This window comes from Cryptosporidium parvum, chromosome 2 (assembly GCF_000165345.1).
Source record: "Cryptosporidium parvum Iowa II chromosome 2, whole genome shotgun sequence".
Classification (NCBI taxonomy): domain Eukaryota; phylum Apicomplexa; class Conoidasida; order Eucoccidiorida; family Cryptosporidiidae; genus Cryptosporidium; species Cryptosporidium parvum.
The window spans coordinates 703159-721122 of NC_006981.1; the positions used below are offsets into that span (position 1 = coordinate 703159).

The 17964-nt window shown below is 30.9% G+C and overlaps 8 protein-coding genes across 8 annotated transcripts; 3 read left to right on the forward strand and 5 right to left on the reverse strand.

Annotated features, from left to right (window-relative positions):
- Positions 1-420: 420 nt before the first annotated feature.
- Positions 421-3444, reverse strand: cgd2_3360 (hypothetical protein; the record flags this gene model as incomplete). Its single annotated transcript, XM_626526.1, has 1 exon — positions 421-3444. The coding sequence occupies one exon, from the start codon at positions 3442-3444 to the stop codon at positions 421-423; it is 3024 nt and encodes a 1007-aa protein (XP_626526.1).
- Positions 3445-4155: 711 nt separating this feature from the next.
- Positions 4156-5004, reverse strand: cgd2_3370 (proteasome regulatory subunit Rpn12 family; the record flags this gene model as incomplete). Its single annotated transcript, XM_626527.1, has 1 exon — positions 4156-5004. A coding segment is annotated over one exon (849 nt), but the record flags the coding sequence as incomplete, so codon positions are not given.
- Positions 5005-5694: 690 nt separating this feature from the next.
- Positions 5695-7254, forward strand: cgd2_3380 (conserved hypothetical protein; the record flags this gene model as incomplete). Its single annotated transcript, XM_626528.1, has 1 exon — positions 5695-7254. One exon carries the CDS (start codon positions 5695-5697, stop codon positions 7252-7254), a length of 1560 nt encoding a protein of 519 aa, XP_626528.1.
- A 291-nt stretch (positions 7255-7545) lies between these two features.
- On the forward strand, positions 7546-8040 carry cgd2_3390 (hypothetical protein; the record flags this gene model as incomplete). The annotated part of the gene is made up of 1 exon (XM_626529.1): positions 7546-8040. One exon carries the CDS (start codon positions 7546-7548, stop codon positions 8038-8040), a length of 495 nt encoding a protein of 164 aa, XP_626529.1.
- Positions 8041-8761: 721 nt separating this feature from the next.
- Positions 8762-11357, reverse strand: cgd2_3400 (dynamin-related protein, putative; the record flags this gene model as incomplete). Its single annotated transcript, XM_001388197.1, has 3 exons — positions 8762-10128; positions 10283-11101; positions 11189-11357. Coding segments are annotated over 3 exons (2355 nt in total), but the record flags the coding sequence as incomplete, so codon positions are not given.
- Positions 11358-11841: 484 nt separating this feature from the next.
- Positions 11842-12390, reverse strand: cgd2_3410 (ARF1/2 like small GTpase, putative; the record flags this gene model as incomplete). Its single annotated transcript, XM_001388198.1, has 1 exon — positions 11842-12390. One exon carries the CDS (start codon positions 12388-12390, stop codon positions 11842-11844), a length of 549 nt encoding a protein of 182 aa, XP_001388235.1.
- Positions 12391-12814: 424 nt separating this feature from the next.
- On the reverse strand, positions 12815-14067 carry cgd2_3420 (programmed cell death 2, putative; the record flags this gene model as incomplete). The annotated part of the gene is made up of 2 exons (XM_001388199.1): positions 12815-13125; positions 13389-14067. 2 exons carry the CDS (start codon positions 14065-14067, stop codon positions 12815-12817), a joined length of 990 nt encoding a protein of 329 aa, XP_001388236.1.
- A 423-nt stretch (positions 14068-14490) lies between these two features.
- cgd2_3430 (SDA1-like protein) lies at positions 14491-16896 on the forward strand (the record flags this gene model as incomplete). The annotated part of the gene is made up of 1 exon (XM_626530.1): positions 14491-16896. One exon carries the CDS (start codon positions 14491-14493, stop codon positions 16894-16896), a length of 2406 nt encoding a protein of 801 aa, XP_626530.1.
- Positions 16897-17964: the final 1068 nt, after the last annotated feature.

The following is a 17964-nucleotide window of genomic DNA, read 5'->3' on the forward strand; positions in this document are numbered from 1 at the left end:
CCACTTTTTACTTTATAATATTTACAATTACAATTTGAAAAGTTTCACAAAAAGAAAAGATGTAGCTAAAAATTAAGCAAGGCCAGGTTAGAAAAGGATGTAATGTATTTGGAGCAATATTAATAATTACTTATTATTTAAAGTTATAGTCTTTTTTTTATTTACTAGAATATGATATATAAATAAATAAGCGAGGAAAAACCAAGCTGTTAAAATTAGCTTTAGGTGAAATACTCATTTTATTTGTTTTTCTTCTAATAAGGTACACTTTATTGTCGTCAAAAAATTAACATGGAAAGTTAAGCCCAAATAACCGGAGAATGTTTGCGCCAAAAAATGCATGCAAGTGCATGCATGCAAAATTGAAATGTGGGAATCAAATTAAAATAATTTCTTTTCCTATATAAAAGCAATAGAAATTTAATTTGTTTGAATGTGACTATTTAATTCTCTCTCAATAGTATTCTGTAGTTTGAATATCTCTTTCCTGATATTTTTTATATAAATTGTGATTATTTCTGGAGTAGAAGTAATTTCAGCATAACATCTCAATTCTTTGGTAATGCCCTTAGACTCTTGAGAAAGTTTTTGAATACTTTTTTCTACAAGTTTTATTCCTTCTTCCATACTTTTGTTTAAATAAGAAGTTTGGAGCATTTCTATCTCTTTCTTTGCAAGTTGGAATTCTGTCACAAGATTATTAAACTTTAAGGAAATTTCTTCAGCTTCAGTACACATTCTAAAGCTTTCGTGGAACTCAGAAACTGTTTCTGATGCATTCTTTAGAAAAGCTGAAATATTTTCTTTTGCTTGTGAAAACTCTACTGTTATGCTTTCGCATTTATTATCAGGTTTCTTCCTTCTAACTGCATATTTGAGTATAGAAAGAGCTCTTGATGTTTTGGAAGTCCCATCTTTATCGATTCTTCCACAAAAGAGGTCTATTCTTGCTTGGAGTTGATATAGAAATTTATCCATAATTTTAAGATTATCATCTAAAATGCTTATATCATTACTATATTTTGAGATTCTTTTAACTAATTTTAAGTCTCGATCTAAAATAACCTTGAATTTTGAAAGTTCATTCTTTAATCTGTTTGTCTCATCTCTTAATTTTTTAATATTAGCATGTTTTTCTTTATTTGAAAATGTCTCATTTAATATTCCTTGTTTATTCAAAAAAGAATGAGAAATACCAAGTAAAATATCCAGATTCTCTTGATCTGATTTCTCTACGTTAGAAATAGTAAATTCTAATACTTGAATATGTTTTTCCAAACTTTGAATTTTATTTATTAATGGTTTGGCAAAAGAATCTACTTCTGAATCATCTTCCTTGAGACTATCTAATTCTTTTTGAAGATTAAAATTTAGTTCTATCAGTTTTTCTTTTAAATTGGATAATTTCATGATTGTCTCATTCTTTAAAGAATCACTTTTATTGGTATCTGAAATTACAAAACCTGTTTCAAAGAAATTCTTTATTAAGTTTTTCGATTTTTTTTCAAGTATAAAATCTAATGATAGTAACTTCAACTCCTCCTGAGTAGAAATTAGTGGAGACTCTTCTTCCCACATTGAATACTTGGTCATAAATTTGCTTGATATACCCAACCTCAAAGTTGGATTATTTATAATGTCAACAAAATTTGTATTACACCTTTCAATCTGTTGATTCATATATGTATGATTTAATATATATTCTAACTTCTCTAGGTCAAGGACTCCTGTCATAGAAAACTTTTCTTTTTCTCTATCCAATAGCTCAATCTGAAGTTTTAAATCTGGAAATAACATCTCATTATAATGTCTTAATCTTAATATACCATTTTGTAATTCTGAAATTTTTGATATGCTCTCAGATTTAAGAAATTCATTAACTATTTTAAACAAACCAACTATTTTTGTATGGTGAAACTCTGAATTGGAATCAAACTTAAATGGACTTTTTAACCCTTTTTCCCAAAGATTCTTAAACAGATCTTTTGAAGATTCGAAAAAACTCTCAAGCTGAACTTTTGGGTCATTTTCTTTGATTTTTTTATATATTCCATTCCAAATCTCCAAATACCCTTTCTTTAATACTTGAAAATGAATTTCAAACTTATTTAGTAATTGTTTAAAGATTTCAGAATTTTTCTCATGTCTCACGACTAGAATCCCAGTTCTTAAAGCATCTAATGTAAATCTAAATCCATTAAGGGATTTCTTAATACCTTGATCTACCTCTTCCAAATCTCCTTGATACTCTTTTAATGTATATACTAAATCTGATAAATTACGTAAATTGTAAGCTAAAAAGGACTTTGAAAGGGCCAATATTACTTTGAATATTAAATTAACTGATATTTGAAGCCAGTCAACAAAATATTTGACCATTTTTCTATTTGAAACAATCCAATGACTTCTTTCTCTTTGGAGACTTAAGAAATGAGATTTCAAAGCTTGAATATCTTGAGAAATATCTTCTACAGTAATAATAGAATTAAGTTCATCAGATCTAGCTTTAATAATAATGTCCAATAAACCTTTCAGATTTAGATCTAGCTCGATTTTCTTTGAAACTATCGCATTGTGTTCTTTAATAATAGATTCATTTTTACTTTTTAAGAGTGAAATAGAGTTTTGAGATCTTTTAATGAGTTTCCTAGATATTCCATTCAAAATTGAAATATTTTGGCCTTCTCCAATAACTAGTCCCCATGCTATTTGTCTACAAGAAGAACTAGAAGTGATAGTAGAAATCAAAGACAGAATTTTATTAATCTTTTCAACGAGTTCCTGTAGTTCTTTTTTGTGAAATTTTTGTTTCTGTTTCTTATTGGAAAAACCACTACTTAACATTGAAATTGCAAATATATTAATTGAATCGAGCAATGAATACCACTTATTAACATCTATACCATTTACATAATTTAATGGAGTGTTTTTCAAGATCTTTTTATTACTTGTCTCATCATCTTGAAGAAATAAATCCTTGAATTTTTCTTGAACTTTTATATCTATATTGGAAAACCATCCTTTCTTATTTAGGGAAGATTTTTTTAATATTGGACCAACTTCATCCTTATATGCCAGATATTTCTCATTAAAATCAGACTCTAAATCTTGTATATGAGTTTTATTTGTAAGATCTAACGACATTTTCAAGCTTCCAATTTCTGAAAGTGATGACTCAATTAATTGATCAGTCTCTTGTTTAACCAATTCTAAATATAACTTTTCATTATTTAATAATTCAAAATTACTTTCTTTTTGAATATCATTTAAGCCTATATTCTTAACTTGCTCCAATTCTACCTCTATATTATTTTCTTCTTTACTTTTAATTCCATCTTCCTCTACTTCTACAACATCGTTTTTTTTGGAGTCTAAATCATTTCCAGAAACAAAAGAATAGGTAAACCATAGATTTAATAATAAAACATAGAAGATCTTTCTCATATTAGTTTAACATTATGTTTTCCTAAGTTCCAGTACAATCTCAAATTTAAGAATAACTTCTAAAACTACTAAAATTAGTTTCTCGAGGTTTTTAATTTTGTTTTTCACGGAATTCCTTTTTTCCCCCTTTTCCTTTAATTCTTTTTTTTTACATTAATATAAACCAAATTTGCATGCTAGTTAGAATTTCAATAATCTTTATGCGCCCTATGCTGGAAAGAAGAAGCTTACCAAAATTTTCTACAGAAAACTTTTATACAAATATTTTAGGCCCAGTTATATTTAATATCTCTGTAGTTTTACTTAAAATTGCGTTAACAAATCTCTTGTGTTCTCTTATTCTTTTTAGTTTTTTTTCTATTCAAGATAATCCTTAGTCATCTAATAACATGATCTAATTTGCCCGCGCGCGCCACACCAAAAAAAAGCGAAGTTATTTAATGAGTGGGAAAAAAAGAATGAAGAGAAATAGATTGTTATTATCTCGAAAATGACATATTTTAGTAAAAATGTTATAAAATGTGCAAAAAATTTTATAGGATTAGGAGATGTACGCTTTTAAAGTTCATTTATGATTATTTTAATACGTAAAAAGTACAAGCACTCGATTATAAAACAATAAGTAGAGGTATAGAAAAAATAGATAAATAATAATGAATATGTAGATATAATCAATGTTTAGAGTCTATGTATATATACAATAAAGAACTTTTAGATGATTCTCTCAAGTTCAATTGCATAGCCTAATGCGTTTGAAATAAGATCTAAATTATTTGAGGAGCTGGAAGTTTTCTTTTCAAAGTAGACAGCATTATCAATGAGCTTCCATTGAACATTTGAGGAATTTACTTGTTCTTTGTTGAAATTGGGAGACATTTCATTGATAAAAGAGATTAACTCTTCATTGGTGGAGAATCTCATCATGCTCTTAAGCTTATCAATGCTTATCTTATCATAACTACATTCAATACATTTTGCCACTTTTTCTCTACAAGTGTCAATCAGCTCTTTAAAGAAGATTTGATAGTCTGGAGTTGGTAGTGTACTTTGCATTTGCATGATTTTACTATAATTACCATCAAGAAGATACAATTCAAGTTTTTTTGAAAAAGAAACAAACTTGTTTTCTTGGTCATTTGGAGGAATAATTTCCAGAGCAATATGGAAATCGCTGATTTTATCACAACTGAGAAGATATAGTAAGTACAAACCTTTGATCATATCTTGGTTTTCGGATTTTGCAAGTATCTGTAAGAAAAGTTGATTAGGAATAAAATGGTAATAATTAAGGAGATTTTGAAAACTTACCGATTCATAATCAATATAGTATCTCTGTAAATTCAAAAAATCTCTTTCAAATCCAAATGAGTCTTTTTTCCTAACAGAAACCAATGCTGAAATTTCTAAAACGTCCCTTGCAATCACTAATTCTGTCAAATCTATTTCTTTAGAAGATAATGATAAGCTAGGAAGTTCAATTAACAAAATTTTCATCTCCTTTATCAAATTTGATAACTTATTTAGGTTATCTGATTGTTCTTTTCCTATCTCCACTTTTGCCTAATAGTAAAGCCGAAATAAGTATGTGATAAGTTTATGGTTTCAAATATCTTTTGCCATGCCATTACATAGACAAAAGAAACATATTTGAACCATTAATAAGAACTTACCTGTTGTAATAAATTCAATATTTTACTCGTATCCACCATTGTTTTGACGATCTCAATAATACACTCACTAATTATTAACCCTCGAAAGTCTTAGAAATAACCAAAATAAAGCAAGTAAATTCAAATTCTGTTAAACTGCAAGTCCTCTGTGAAATCCCACAAGATATTTACCTAAAACTTCTTCTCAAACTTTCTTGCTTTTTATTAATTAAATTCTCCTCCAAACAAAATTTCAATATTTGTTTACTTTTCCAGCATCATGGCTTTTTCTAAACCCCTCTAAAGTTACCGCCAAATCGAGGCGCGCCACTTTGTGAGAATCAATTAATTATGGTTTTGAAAAGGTTTAAAAAACAAAAAACAAGAAACAGAAATTCTCGACAGAAATTAAGGATTTAGTATAAATTGACGTGATATATTGAGTATTGGATGTCTGGGATTTATACGGGGAACACAAATAAGTTGTTTTGCCGTTTTTCCTAGCATTTAATTAAGGTAGGACAAAATTTGCTCTAATTACAGTATTAAAGTTTCCTATTGCATACTGAAAATCGATAATTATTTATAAATCTAAGTAGAAATGTCGAGAGATCAGATGACATATAGAGAATACTATGATATGCCACGTTCAGTTCCATACGGAATACCTGAAGGATATAGAAATGACTACTATCACATGAGGATGCGTAGGGACTTTGAAGGTGGGTATCCACCCGATTATGGGCATAATATGGATGGCAGACACTATCCAGAAGATTATTACTCATATCCTGCTCAAAGATTTGAACATCACGGTGGGACTATGGAAGGTGTAAGAGAATCAAAGTTCTCAAATGGAAGTGATAAATGGGACAGATCAAATGGAGAAAGAAGAAATATAGGAAATGATTTAATTCAAAACTTACATGCAGAAACATACAGAAGAGATCCCGGTATTATTTCAAGGGAAAATGATATAAGAAAGCAGATTAGACTTGAAGAGGGACCAGGAGGTCCGCCTCAACAGAGTGTTCCAAGCTCTCAAGTGGGTAAATTAAGTATGCAAGAGGTTGAATCAGGGGTTAGAATAAGTAAAGGGCCTAAAGATGGGAGTGGTGGATTATCTGTTTTCCATACAACTGGGAAGGACTCGATTTGGACAAAAATTGATATCTTAAACAAGAAAAAGCTCTGTTATGATTGCCAGAAAGAAAAGTGGAGGGACAAAATTACTCCATTATGTAAGGAGTGCTATAAATCACTCTCAAATTCCTCAGGCGGTAACAGCTCTAAGAAAGAATGTACCTACTGTAGAATTGAGTTCCTTCAGCATAGGATTTTGAAGAAAGCTTTCAAAGTGTTTAACAAAGAGATTTGTATGGATTGTTGTAAGAATCTTTGTAAATATAACACAATTCCAGTGCGCTGCCACTTTTGTGACTGTTGGTCAGCTTGGAACTCCCATCTATTATGTGATAGATGCTCCTCTTCAAGAGAACAATTTGGTGAGCCTCTTCCATGCGATATGTGTAGGAAAAGTTGTGCTTTTGATAGGGGAGAGGAGGCCAGGAAAAAGCTTGATGGAAGACTGTTTTGTTTCCTATGCACATTTAAATATAAGAAGCTAAAGCATGAAGAGGTGAAAAAAACCAATTCTGAATACAAGAGAGCCGAAAAGACTCTTACTAAGGTTGATTTACCAGAAATGGAACCAAAAAATGAACAAAATGATGACAAGAATTGCTTTCCGAATTTGTCATCAACATCAGATTCAAACAGCAAAGAGAATGTAGACTGGAAGATTATTGCTCAGGAAAGAACAATCTTGTATGAAAAGGCAAAACAGCATCTTGCTGAGCTTCAAGCAAAAGAACTTAGCAACAAAATTGAAACTGGGTCATTAATTACTCAGCTTAAAGAATCGAACTCAAATCTCGAGAAGAAAAACAAGCTTCTAGAAGATAAGATTCTTCGACTTAATGCTGAACTTAATGATTGGCAACTTAAACTTAATAATATTTGCGATGAAAAGAATAAGCAACTTAAGCTAATTAAGGATGAAAAAAGACAAGCAATTCAGGAAATGGAGGGGTTACTTGAGAAGCTAAAGTCTGAAAATAGAGAGTTAATGGAGCAGCTCAGCTCATCCTCTAATTTGTAGCTATTCGTTGCTTATAACCATTTTATTACCTTTTCTACAACTAATTTAGTCTAAAACTCAATTAATTCTGGTTTCTTCCTTTATCTTTTCTTCTGTTTGTTTTAATCAAATATTTTAATTATTCGGTACCTTTTTTTAACTTTAACATGTTATCCCATGTTTGCCGCCATTACCACACAAAATTACGAGGATAGAAAAAAATTCTAAGTAGTTATTTCTGGATAAAAATTGAAATATAAAAAAGGAGGATGAGAATATGAGAAGCCTAAATACATAATTTCTAAGAAAAATATGTACTTAGAAAAGGAGAGCCTTCATCTATTGAATGGTTCTTTCTTCAGAGTTAATTTTAAAGCAATTTCTCAAGGGGAATTGAAAAATATACTAAAAGCATGCGGATTAAAATCATCAACAAATACTTCAAGTAATCAACAAATAGCTTTATTGGAAGGAATAAGGCGGTATCTTTTAACTGAAGATCTTTCAGAGCTTACAGATCTATCGAATCCTAATATTAAAAGTATTGAATCTAAAAGATACACTTTTGATTATAAGAATATTATTAATGAAGATACTATTTCCTTGGAACTCATTCTAAAGTCTCTAAGGAGATCTCCCCTTACTCTTGAAAAGATTATGATGAGCAATTCTGTAAGTGTTTCTGAAATCGCAGAATGCTGTTCTAGTTACCTAAATACTCCAAAAAGTGTTTTTTTAAACAAAATAATTTTAGACAAGATCCAGTTAGTTCTTGATTCTTTAAAAATAAAAAATATAGTTAGCTAATCATTTGGTCTTCTTTTCAACAAACTATTTATTTTTAAATTCATTGCTTTCAAAACTTTCTTTTATTTATTCTTTAACTTTACAACTGGAAATGCAAGATTTCCCGCCAAAACATTTTTTTTGGTACTTGGCCACGGCATATAATAATTATATATACGAATATTTCCAGAGAAAAAATTAAGATAAGATGGAAAATTCAGATTCTGTTATGAAAGGGAATATTTCTGAGAATCAGGAAATGGAGACTGAGACTCAGTTAGACAAAGAGAGTTTAAATGTGATTTTGGAAGAGGGGGAGAATTTCTACCCTTTGCTAGAAAGTTCTATTGAAGATGAAATGGTGAATAACAAAGTAGATCTTTCTTCGTAAGTGAATTAAATGAATCTATTGAATTTTCATTCTGGGATTGCCCTTATTTTTTGTTTGCATGATATTTTTAGGTATATGGATAAATTCAAACAACTTCATGAATCCAAGGTCAGATCGATGAATTTAGAACAAATAGAATACTACTGCAAAGAATTTGTGGAAGCATTAGAAGGAGGAAAGTAATATAAAGCTAAAACTTCTCTTAAAGGCTGTTTTGATTAGTAATTTAACAAACATGATTGACATTATTTCAACATTCAAGCCGAAGCAAAATACTATCTGCAATATTTGAATTCGCAAAAACAAAAAGATAGATGATATAAGTAGGAAATTAAGCTATGTGATAATCTATTATAAGTTAAAGTTTGATATTAATGTCTCAAGCTGCTTAGTTATATTGCTCAGCTTATTTATATTTCGATGGCATTGCTGCCTTTTTTCCACTATCCCTTTTTCTTCTTGAAGAAGGTCGTCAAAAATCTCCTCTCTATAGAGTTTTGCTACCAACTCTCTCTGAATTGCTTCTTTAGCAGCATTCACCATAAAATACATGATTGCCTTGGGAACTGAGTCTGCTACGTTCTTACGCACAATGTTAAAGTATGACACAATGAAAAATTTTATCACATCTGACTCAATCTTTTCCCGTTCTGAAGGATCCCCAGATGTTGCTATTGTTTCTGGAACCAATGGCAATCCCATCTTTCCCCCAAACCTTCCTGAATAATTCTTCTCATTCTCTGCCAAATTGGCGCCAAATACCCCTGCATGCACAGTTTTGGCGGGATTGTGGCCTTGTATTTTCTTAACTGGGCTAAAAATGTCAATGGAAGAAGTTGTTGAACGGTTGGTTGGGAAAACTGGTGAGTTTTCGTTGATGCTTTTTATTGGTTTGGAAACAGAGCTTATTTGGTGAGTTTCGATAACTTTGTAATTTTGGTAGGTTGAAATATTTTCTGTCTCGTTATATTCTGTGGAAACATATTGTGATTTACGAGACTCATGTTGATCATTAAAGAAATCATTCAAAATAATTCTACTTTTTCCTGAAGGAGTCATCGGGACTGAATCAGAATCAAGAATAATAGAGTCTTGTACTTGTTTGTTGGACCTATCATTTGAGTTATTTCTAGTCAAACCTTCAGTTAAAAAGGCTTTTTCCTTTTCAAAAATAGAAGTTAGGGCTGACGCACCTCCAATAAAGTCTGGATGGTTTGTATTTATATAGGCCAATTCCATATTTATAAGGTCAATCACAGCTCTGTTAGTTGGTCCAAGGCATTCTTCTAGGACATGATTGACTACTGAAATCATATTATTCTTCAAATTAGAGTATCGATTAAGCTCCGGTAAAGAACATTGCTCAACTAATCTTTTAAGTTCATCATAGACTTGTTCTACGCAAGTAAGAGAAGGCCTAAGTAACTTTTTTATTTGGATCCTTGCAAGAACTTCAAATGCGCCTTCAGATACAAATAAAGACGATTTTGTTCCTGTTGAATTTTTTATTGCTGTTCTAATTTCAGTATCTGATAGACCATCCAAAGGATCAAAGTTGAAAAGAGTGTTTCCAAACCAGTTATGAAATACATAATTCAGTCTTGCACCTCCTGAAAGCTTCATTAGGCCAGTTTGATAGGATGCTTGTCCATCAATCATATTTTGGAACTTTCTTGAAAACTTTGAAAAGCAGTTTAGTATCATAGCTCCTTTGTTTTTTATCATATAGGATCCATCAAGGCCTATACTTTCTCCTCCAATGAATAAAGCTTTGTTAGTTAAGGCACTAATTCCATCTAAATAAGAAAGCAATATATTATATTGTAATTGAAGTATTTCATTATATTTACTTACCTATTTCATCCATTATATCAGATTGAGAAAAATCACCATAATTAATTAGCTCCATTTGTTTAAGATCTATAAGCTTTTTTGAATGGTTCTTAATCTGTGGAAGCAACTTAAGAATGTGATCCAGAAACTCCTTTTGGAGAATATTTACTAAGTTGTAAGTTCCACAGCGAGACTGATAAGACTTCAGTTTTGAGTTGTTTTCGAAAAAAGACTTTTCATCATTCAAAGAAGCTCTCAAAGATCTTGGACCTCCTGCTTTTTGTCTGGAATCTCTGCACATAACTGCTACATACCCCCTATTTAAAGGATATGATTGATTACTTAGTACTTGTAGTGTTGTTGAGTAATTTTCTACTGTGTCCAGTTTACTTAAAACACCTATTGTTCTGATACCTTCAGGATCCACCTCTCTTGCAATATTTAAGCTATCAGAATTTGCAATATCAGTGTTTGCAGCTGTAATTGCCAAAATTAAACAGCTTGGACGTCTTATATATGACAAAACAATCTTCCTAATTTGAGTTTCTATATCAAAAGGTTGGTCCTCAATTGGTACTTTTGTCAATCCTGGTAGGTCCACCAAAGTCAAATTAATTGCCTTCTTTGAGAAGATTCTCAGTAATATCGGAACTTCTGAAACATTCTTATTTTCTCCTATCAATCTATTGGTCTCAATCAGAATTTCTTCTTTGACTTTTTCGAAATCTGTAAATTTCAGCCCCTTTTTATGGCCAAACTCTGCGTAGTCATCTCTATTTTCTTGCTTAATTTGCTGAAGTTGCAAAATAAGTGGCCTCCTAGTGACTATTCCTTGTCCTCTTGGCAGAAAATGACGGCCTAATAGGTCATAAGTGCATTAATAAACAACGAAAATAGTAATCATAAGAATTATTATAAATTTAATATAATTTGTCAGAAACTTACCTATAATGTATTCCAAAAGTGAAGTTTTCCCTACTGATTGAGAGCCTACTACTGCTATTTCAGGTAGGTCTAAGTTTAATTCATTTGAAACATTGCAGCCTCCTGAGCCCTCTTTTAAAATAGTCAGAATATCATGAAGTTCGTTTATAATAGGTATCAGAGAATCCATGCTTCTAACCAAATCTGAGCGTTTTTTTACTTGGTTATTTTTCTAACCTGTTTTCTCTCAATTCCTTCCGCCCTATTTTGGTCTGACAAAATGTAAATTTCTACACTGATTGACATATTCCCGCCATTTTAAATAAACCCCACATTGAAATAGTCATTCTTGGAGAATAATTTTCCATTAATAATTGAATAAATAAAACATTAAAAATATCTTAATAGTTTTATAATTTCAAAAGAACTTCAATCCACTAAATTGATTTCATTTTTGAATGATCTCTTTTTTCTTTAAAATCTGTGTACTTGAATTTTACTTAAGACTTAAAATAGGTTAATATAGAGTAGAATCAGTTCATACAAAATATATTTAAAAGATTTAGGAGACAGAATTTTCACAATTAGAACAGGAATCGAAGATATCAAATAATATAAATTAAATGAAAGACGTAAAACAGATTACAAAAATTCTAAATAGGTAATAGAAACAGTTAGGAAGCGGCCTTCTCAAGGTTTCTTGCGAGCCAATCAAGACCTTCGTATAATCCATCACCTGCTGTGGCACAAGTTGACTGGATAAACCAACTTCTATGTCTTAAAGAGCTTAACTGTAGCTTTTCAGTGACTTCTGTAACACTCATAGCATTAGGAAGGTCTTGCTTGTTTGCTAGAACCAAGAGAGTAGCATCTCTAAGTTCATCCTCTCCGAGCATTCTCATAAGCTCATCCCTGGAATCATTTATTCTTTCCCTATCATTACTATCAACCACAAATATTATTCCGTCAGTATTTGTATAGTAATGTCTCCAAAGAGGCCTAATTTTGTCTTGACCACCAACATCCCAAACAGTGAAAGATATATTTTTATATTCAACAGTTTCAACATTAAATCCAATAGTTGGGATTGTAGTTACTACTTCTCCTAATTTAAGTTTATATAAAATGGTTGTTTTCCCTGCAGCATCTAATCCAACCATTAGAATTCTCATTTCCTTCTTCCCAAACAATCTATTCCATATTCTCGATAGTGCCAAACCCATGATTTAACTGTTATATTTCTTTTTTATAATATAGTCACAAATATAAAATATATTCCCTCTTTCTGACCTAAAATTTGTGTGAATACCTAATTTTGCTAACCCAAGTTCTTTTTTAATTCAAGACCCCTTGCCCTTCTCCTTGGTATTACGAATAGTCCTTGCAAGAATTATTTGGACAGTACCTAAAGCAAACCTTAAATTCAATAAGGTTAAATAATATCAGTTGTCCAGTTCCCTCCCCCCCCTCTTATTTAAAATAGACCCCAAATTAATTATTTATTTGAACACTTAATAACCTGTCTAAATTTTAAAATTATATGTTTATACATAAATATATTGCAAACACTAGGTAAATATTACTTTTGGGCTTTATTATTATACCCAAAATCGAGCACTTTTTGAGCGGGAATCATTCCCGCCTTGATTAATAAGGATTGTTTTGAATTAGAACACATTCTGGAGCATAATAATCAATTCGGCAGTTTTTGGAGCATGTGAATATTGCAATGACTCCAAATTCAACTTTGCTTGGGAGATTTCCTAGAACAATAGCCTCAGGCTGGATTTGGAATTCAAAAACCCGGTTTGAATTGCAGAGAGGGCATTTTTGAGGAGTCTCTGAGGGGATATTTTTATCAGAAATCCATAAGGGTGATCCGTTGTGGCTATATCTAATAATATGGCCAGGATACTTTCTTGAATTGTTTATGAACTTGTCGAAAAGGACATCTTTTTCTGTGTTCGAGTTTGATATTTTTCCGAATGCCTTCATCTCAGAATCATCCAAAACATTATCTAAAGAGAAAATAAAGTATTATTAGAGTGTTAACTAGATAGGTTGTAGAACTTACCAATATTTTCAGAAAACTTTTCCTTATAGTCTTGAAAAAGCTTGTATTCTGATGACTTGGGATCTATATTTTGTTTATTAACACTTTCAAAATGTTTCTTCTCACAATTAATCCTTTGTTCTCTTTCTAATATATTGTAAGGTTCATTATTAATGTTGTCAAGTTGATCAGGTAATTCTTCAAGACCCAAATCATTTTCACCGGTTATGGGTGTCATTTCTTCGTCGGGATCATTTTCAAAGTTATCGTCTTGAGTTTCTTCTTGATCGTCATCTTCATCTTCCTCGTCAGTTGAGCATATTTCGATATCTAAGCTAAACTCATCTAAAATTACTTTACCAGCTCCAGAATCGATTGCATTACACTTATCATGAGTATTAGATTGTTGACATTTAGACTCAGTAGATAAAGGTAACCCGCAAGTATTGCAAATATTATTGAATTTCAATTCTTTAAGCTCTAAAATAGTCTCCTCTGGGTTAACATCTTCAAATAGAAAAGAGGTTGGGGCTGGATTATAGTCATAATAGTCATTCATTCGAGGAAGCTGGCAACGGAATGCCTGAACACTACAAGTACAATTTGTACAAATAAATAAAAAAATACTTCTATGAAATAAATCTTCTCTGTCATCCTGAGGCGCATAAACCTGCAACAAAAATCTCATTCTTGTTCCGCAACTATTGCATTGTAAATCTCTATACTGAGGAAGGTTTTGAGGGTTAAGCCAAGCAGGCTTTCCCCCGAATTTTGAAGGAAAATACCTGGAATCTAAAACTAAGGGCGTCCTTGGTTTTTCCAAGTATCCTAGTAAAACGTCATTCATCACAAACACAGTGCATATAAATACTAGAATATAAGCCTTCCAACCTCTGAAACAAATAAAGTTCTTTAAAGAATCTCCAAGCTTTTTTTCTAGTCAAAATTGAATTTATTTATTTTAGGCGCCAAAGTCATGCCATTAACACGCAATTCTACAAAATTTGACAGTAATAACGGTATAGGTAAAAAAACTCAGGCGGGCATGTGATTAATTACAGTTTTTCAATTAAAAGCAGACGAATAAAAATTCAAATTTAACATTTTGTACTAAGGCGCAAACTCAGGTAAATTAAGTTAGGTTGGAAGTCTTTTTTTTTAACTATATTTCCAGTTGGTATTGTAGTCCAACGGTTATATAGTGAAAGTTAAGGTTGATTAAAGTTGAAACAGGTGAAAAATTTAAAAGAATATTGATAGAATTGTGAAGATGGACTCTACAGCAGAAGTTTATTCTTTACCCCAACTACAAGACAGGATAAAGAGGGATCCAGGGGCTTATTTATCAGATTTTGAGCTACAATTACAGCATTTTTATTCAACATTGGATGTATTTAGATTAAATCCGCAAAATATTCCCAAAGAAATATTTCAGTTAATGATATTTATTGCTCAGACTTGCCCATATTACTATAAATATGGAGTATGTAACAAGTTTATTGAGAAACTTCTTGATGAATTAAAGAATAACTCTAGTTTAATGACTTCAGATATGCGAGTTTCAATGGCAACTTCATTAATTTTACTTTCAAATCAAAAAATTATTGACATTGTATATTTATTGCCTCTATGGTTTGATTTAATGCGTCTTCCTGATAAAATTTTAAGATCAAAGTTATTGAAACATATAGTTTCAAGTATAGTCAATGCCAATATCAAGAAAACTGGTAAGAAAACGAGCGCAAAGAACAGGTCAAAGAGTATATTAAAGAGTAAACAAATTGGTACATCATTTTCAATTTCAGAAACAACATTTAGTTACTTCGGCGAAACTGGGAATGATAACACTTCAGATCAAACTCTAAAACAATTAAAAAGTTATAATATATCTATGGGATATGACTTGAAAAAATTTAATTCTACAGTCATGTCATTTTTAAGAGAAAGAATTGCAGATCCAAAAGATGTTTTACGTTCAATGGCTATTATTATTGATGTTTATAGGCAACATGTTTGGAATGATGCTCAAGCTGTGAATATTATAGCTAAGTGTTGTGTGGGTTCAACTTCACCAAAAGTAGCTTCAACTGCAGCGAGATTTCTTTTGGGAAGGAATTGTTCAATGGAAGAATTGGAGAATGATATAGAAGATGAAGATGAAAAGAGAGAATTGGCAGCAGAAGCAGCAAAGGCTATGAAATCTGCTTTAATCGGAATCAGTTCTAATAGTAAAAAGAAGAAAATGGAAAAGGCTAAGCAAGCAATGAAGAAATTGGAAAAACAAAAAAAGAATAAGACTGAAAACAACTCTTTAATTAAAAGTAACCAATGTATTGATTTAATACATTGTCCACAAGAATTTGCAGAAGAATTATTCCATAGAGTTGCTTCACATACTGATCCTTTTGAGGTTAGAATGACACTTATTGGTCTTATTTCTCGTTTAATTGAACGTCATCGTCTGATTCTTATCAATTACTATTCATATCTTGGCAGATATTTATCTCCAAATAATAAAAATGTTACAAATGTTTTGGCTTTTTTGGCACAAGCTTGTCACGAATTAATACCTCCACAAGAACTTTCTTCAACTATCAAGTTACTTATGGATAATTTTGTTAATGAATGTTGTAGGCCTGAAGTTATTGTGGTTGGTTTGAATACTATTCGAGAAATTTGTCAGAGAGTACCTTTGGTTATGGATAAGGATAAGCTCTTGGATTTGGCTAACTTTAGAAAGATGAATGATAAAGGAGTATCAATCGCAGCAAAGAGTTTGGTTAATCTCTATAGGGAAATTATGCCAAGTATGCTTCATCGTTCTTTAATGAGCAAGGATGCTGCAATGAATATGAAGGATGAGAATCAAGATGAAAATAGTTTTGCTTATGGTTATAAAAAGATTGATCAAACTATTTCTGGAGCTGATTTGCTTATTAAGTATAATAATAGGAAGAATAAATCAAAGAAAGATACTGAGTCTGAATCTTGCCAATCTGTTGAAGATTATGATTACCAAGTGGATCAAGATACCGATCATGACCATGATGATGATGATGTAGATGGCATTGATCTTGAGGAAATTGATGAATTAAGTCAAGTTGATATGGAAGAACTCGCCTCTTCTAATGAAGATGATTTTGAGGACTCTGATGAATCAGATATTGGCTCTGATATTGAAGATTCTACTTCAATTAAGGTTTCCAAGTCTCCAGAAAATATAATGGAAAGTAATAATATAGTTTTTGATAAGATTTTAGATCAGGATGACTTCAAATTGATTAAAAAACTTAAAACAAGAGTAGAAGCAGCAAAGGCTGTTGGAGCATCTAAAGGTCCGAAAAATGAGCAGTTAGACTTTTCTACAGCATCATCAGATGAAGGTTTTGGTTCAGGAATTAGTGAAGAGGATAATACTTCAGAAAGTGAAAGTGAAAATGATTCAGACTCTAATGATTCCACAGATTACGATATTAGTAGAGATATTAGAGATGAGATTACTCGTAACATGGGTAGAAAGAAGTTGAGTAAACAACAAAGGGTTCAATCTATTATGAAGGGAAGGCAGGACAGAGAGACATTTAAAGAAAGGAGAATTAGAGGTAAGTTTTTCTTGATTCTTATGGTCCAATTGTTTTGTTTTTTTTTTTTGTGCATGTGGTTCAGTTATTTATAAGGAATTCAGAGAAGAATTTAAAGCAAATAGTCTTTATTTCTTTCTTTTTCCTCCTCCAAACAATTGAGTGGATAAAGTAAATTATGGCATGCAAAGCCGGCTAGTTACTACATCTATTAGTTACTAGTGACTATGTAAAAGGTTGTTGAGTCTAATGCCAAAGTAATTCGTTATTTGAATAGTTGATCAATTCTATCACTAGAAACTTTTATGTGGTTAGAGACATTCAATATATCAAGTACAAACTTTTAATAATTATCCACAATCTAAAAAAAATTCATCTAAATGGTTTGGAGGAGTAAAAAGGGCTTATTTAGATATTAACAATAAATTTCAAACTCATGCACTAAACTTTTAAAAGAGAAAAAAAAACCACAAAACTCTTGGAACACTTTAAAAATTAACAAACTTGTAAACAAACTTTACTTTATTTTTTTCATTTTACAGAATCTTTGAGTAAGAAACAAAGTATTCCAAATGAAGTCAAATCAAGAAATAAACCAATGATGATGGTAGTTAAGAAGAGAGGTATCAATAAGAAAAATGAAACAGCAAATATGAAATTGAGTAGGATCAAAAAACATCTTCGAAATTTGAAGAAGGATACTGGAAAAAAGAAAAGATTCAGAAAGAGGTAAATTCCCACTTCTTTTTTCTTTTTGTTTATTGTTTATATTTTATTCATCTTGATATGGCTTCTTTCTTATATATTGGAATTCTAAGCTTTTCTTTTAATTAACTTATCCACATTTGAAGTAATTAATAATATACACGATTAACAAAATAACAACAAAACTTATGGCCATATTTATTTCTTTTTGAAGTAACTCAGCCTTTTTTCTTTATTCTATACAATTTTGGAAGGTCAAGATAATGCTCTTTAATTATTGATAATGAGCTTCTTGGATATATGTTGAATTTCTTATTTAGTATTGAGGAATACTGTTGGTACTTTATTCTATAAGATATAAAGAAATCATCAATTCCAAGTGATTTATAACGTGAATTAAGGCAAGTAATAATTGAATCATACACAGCACATTTAATTAGCAAATTCCATTGGTATTT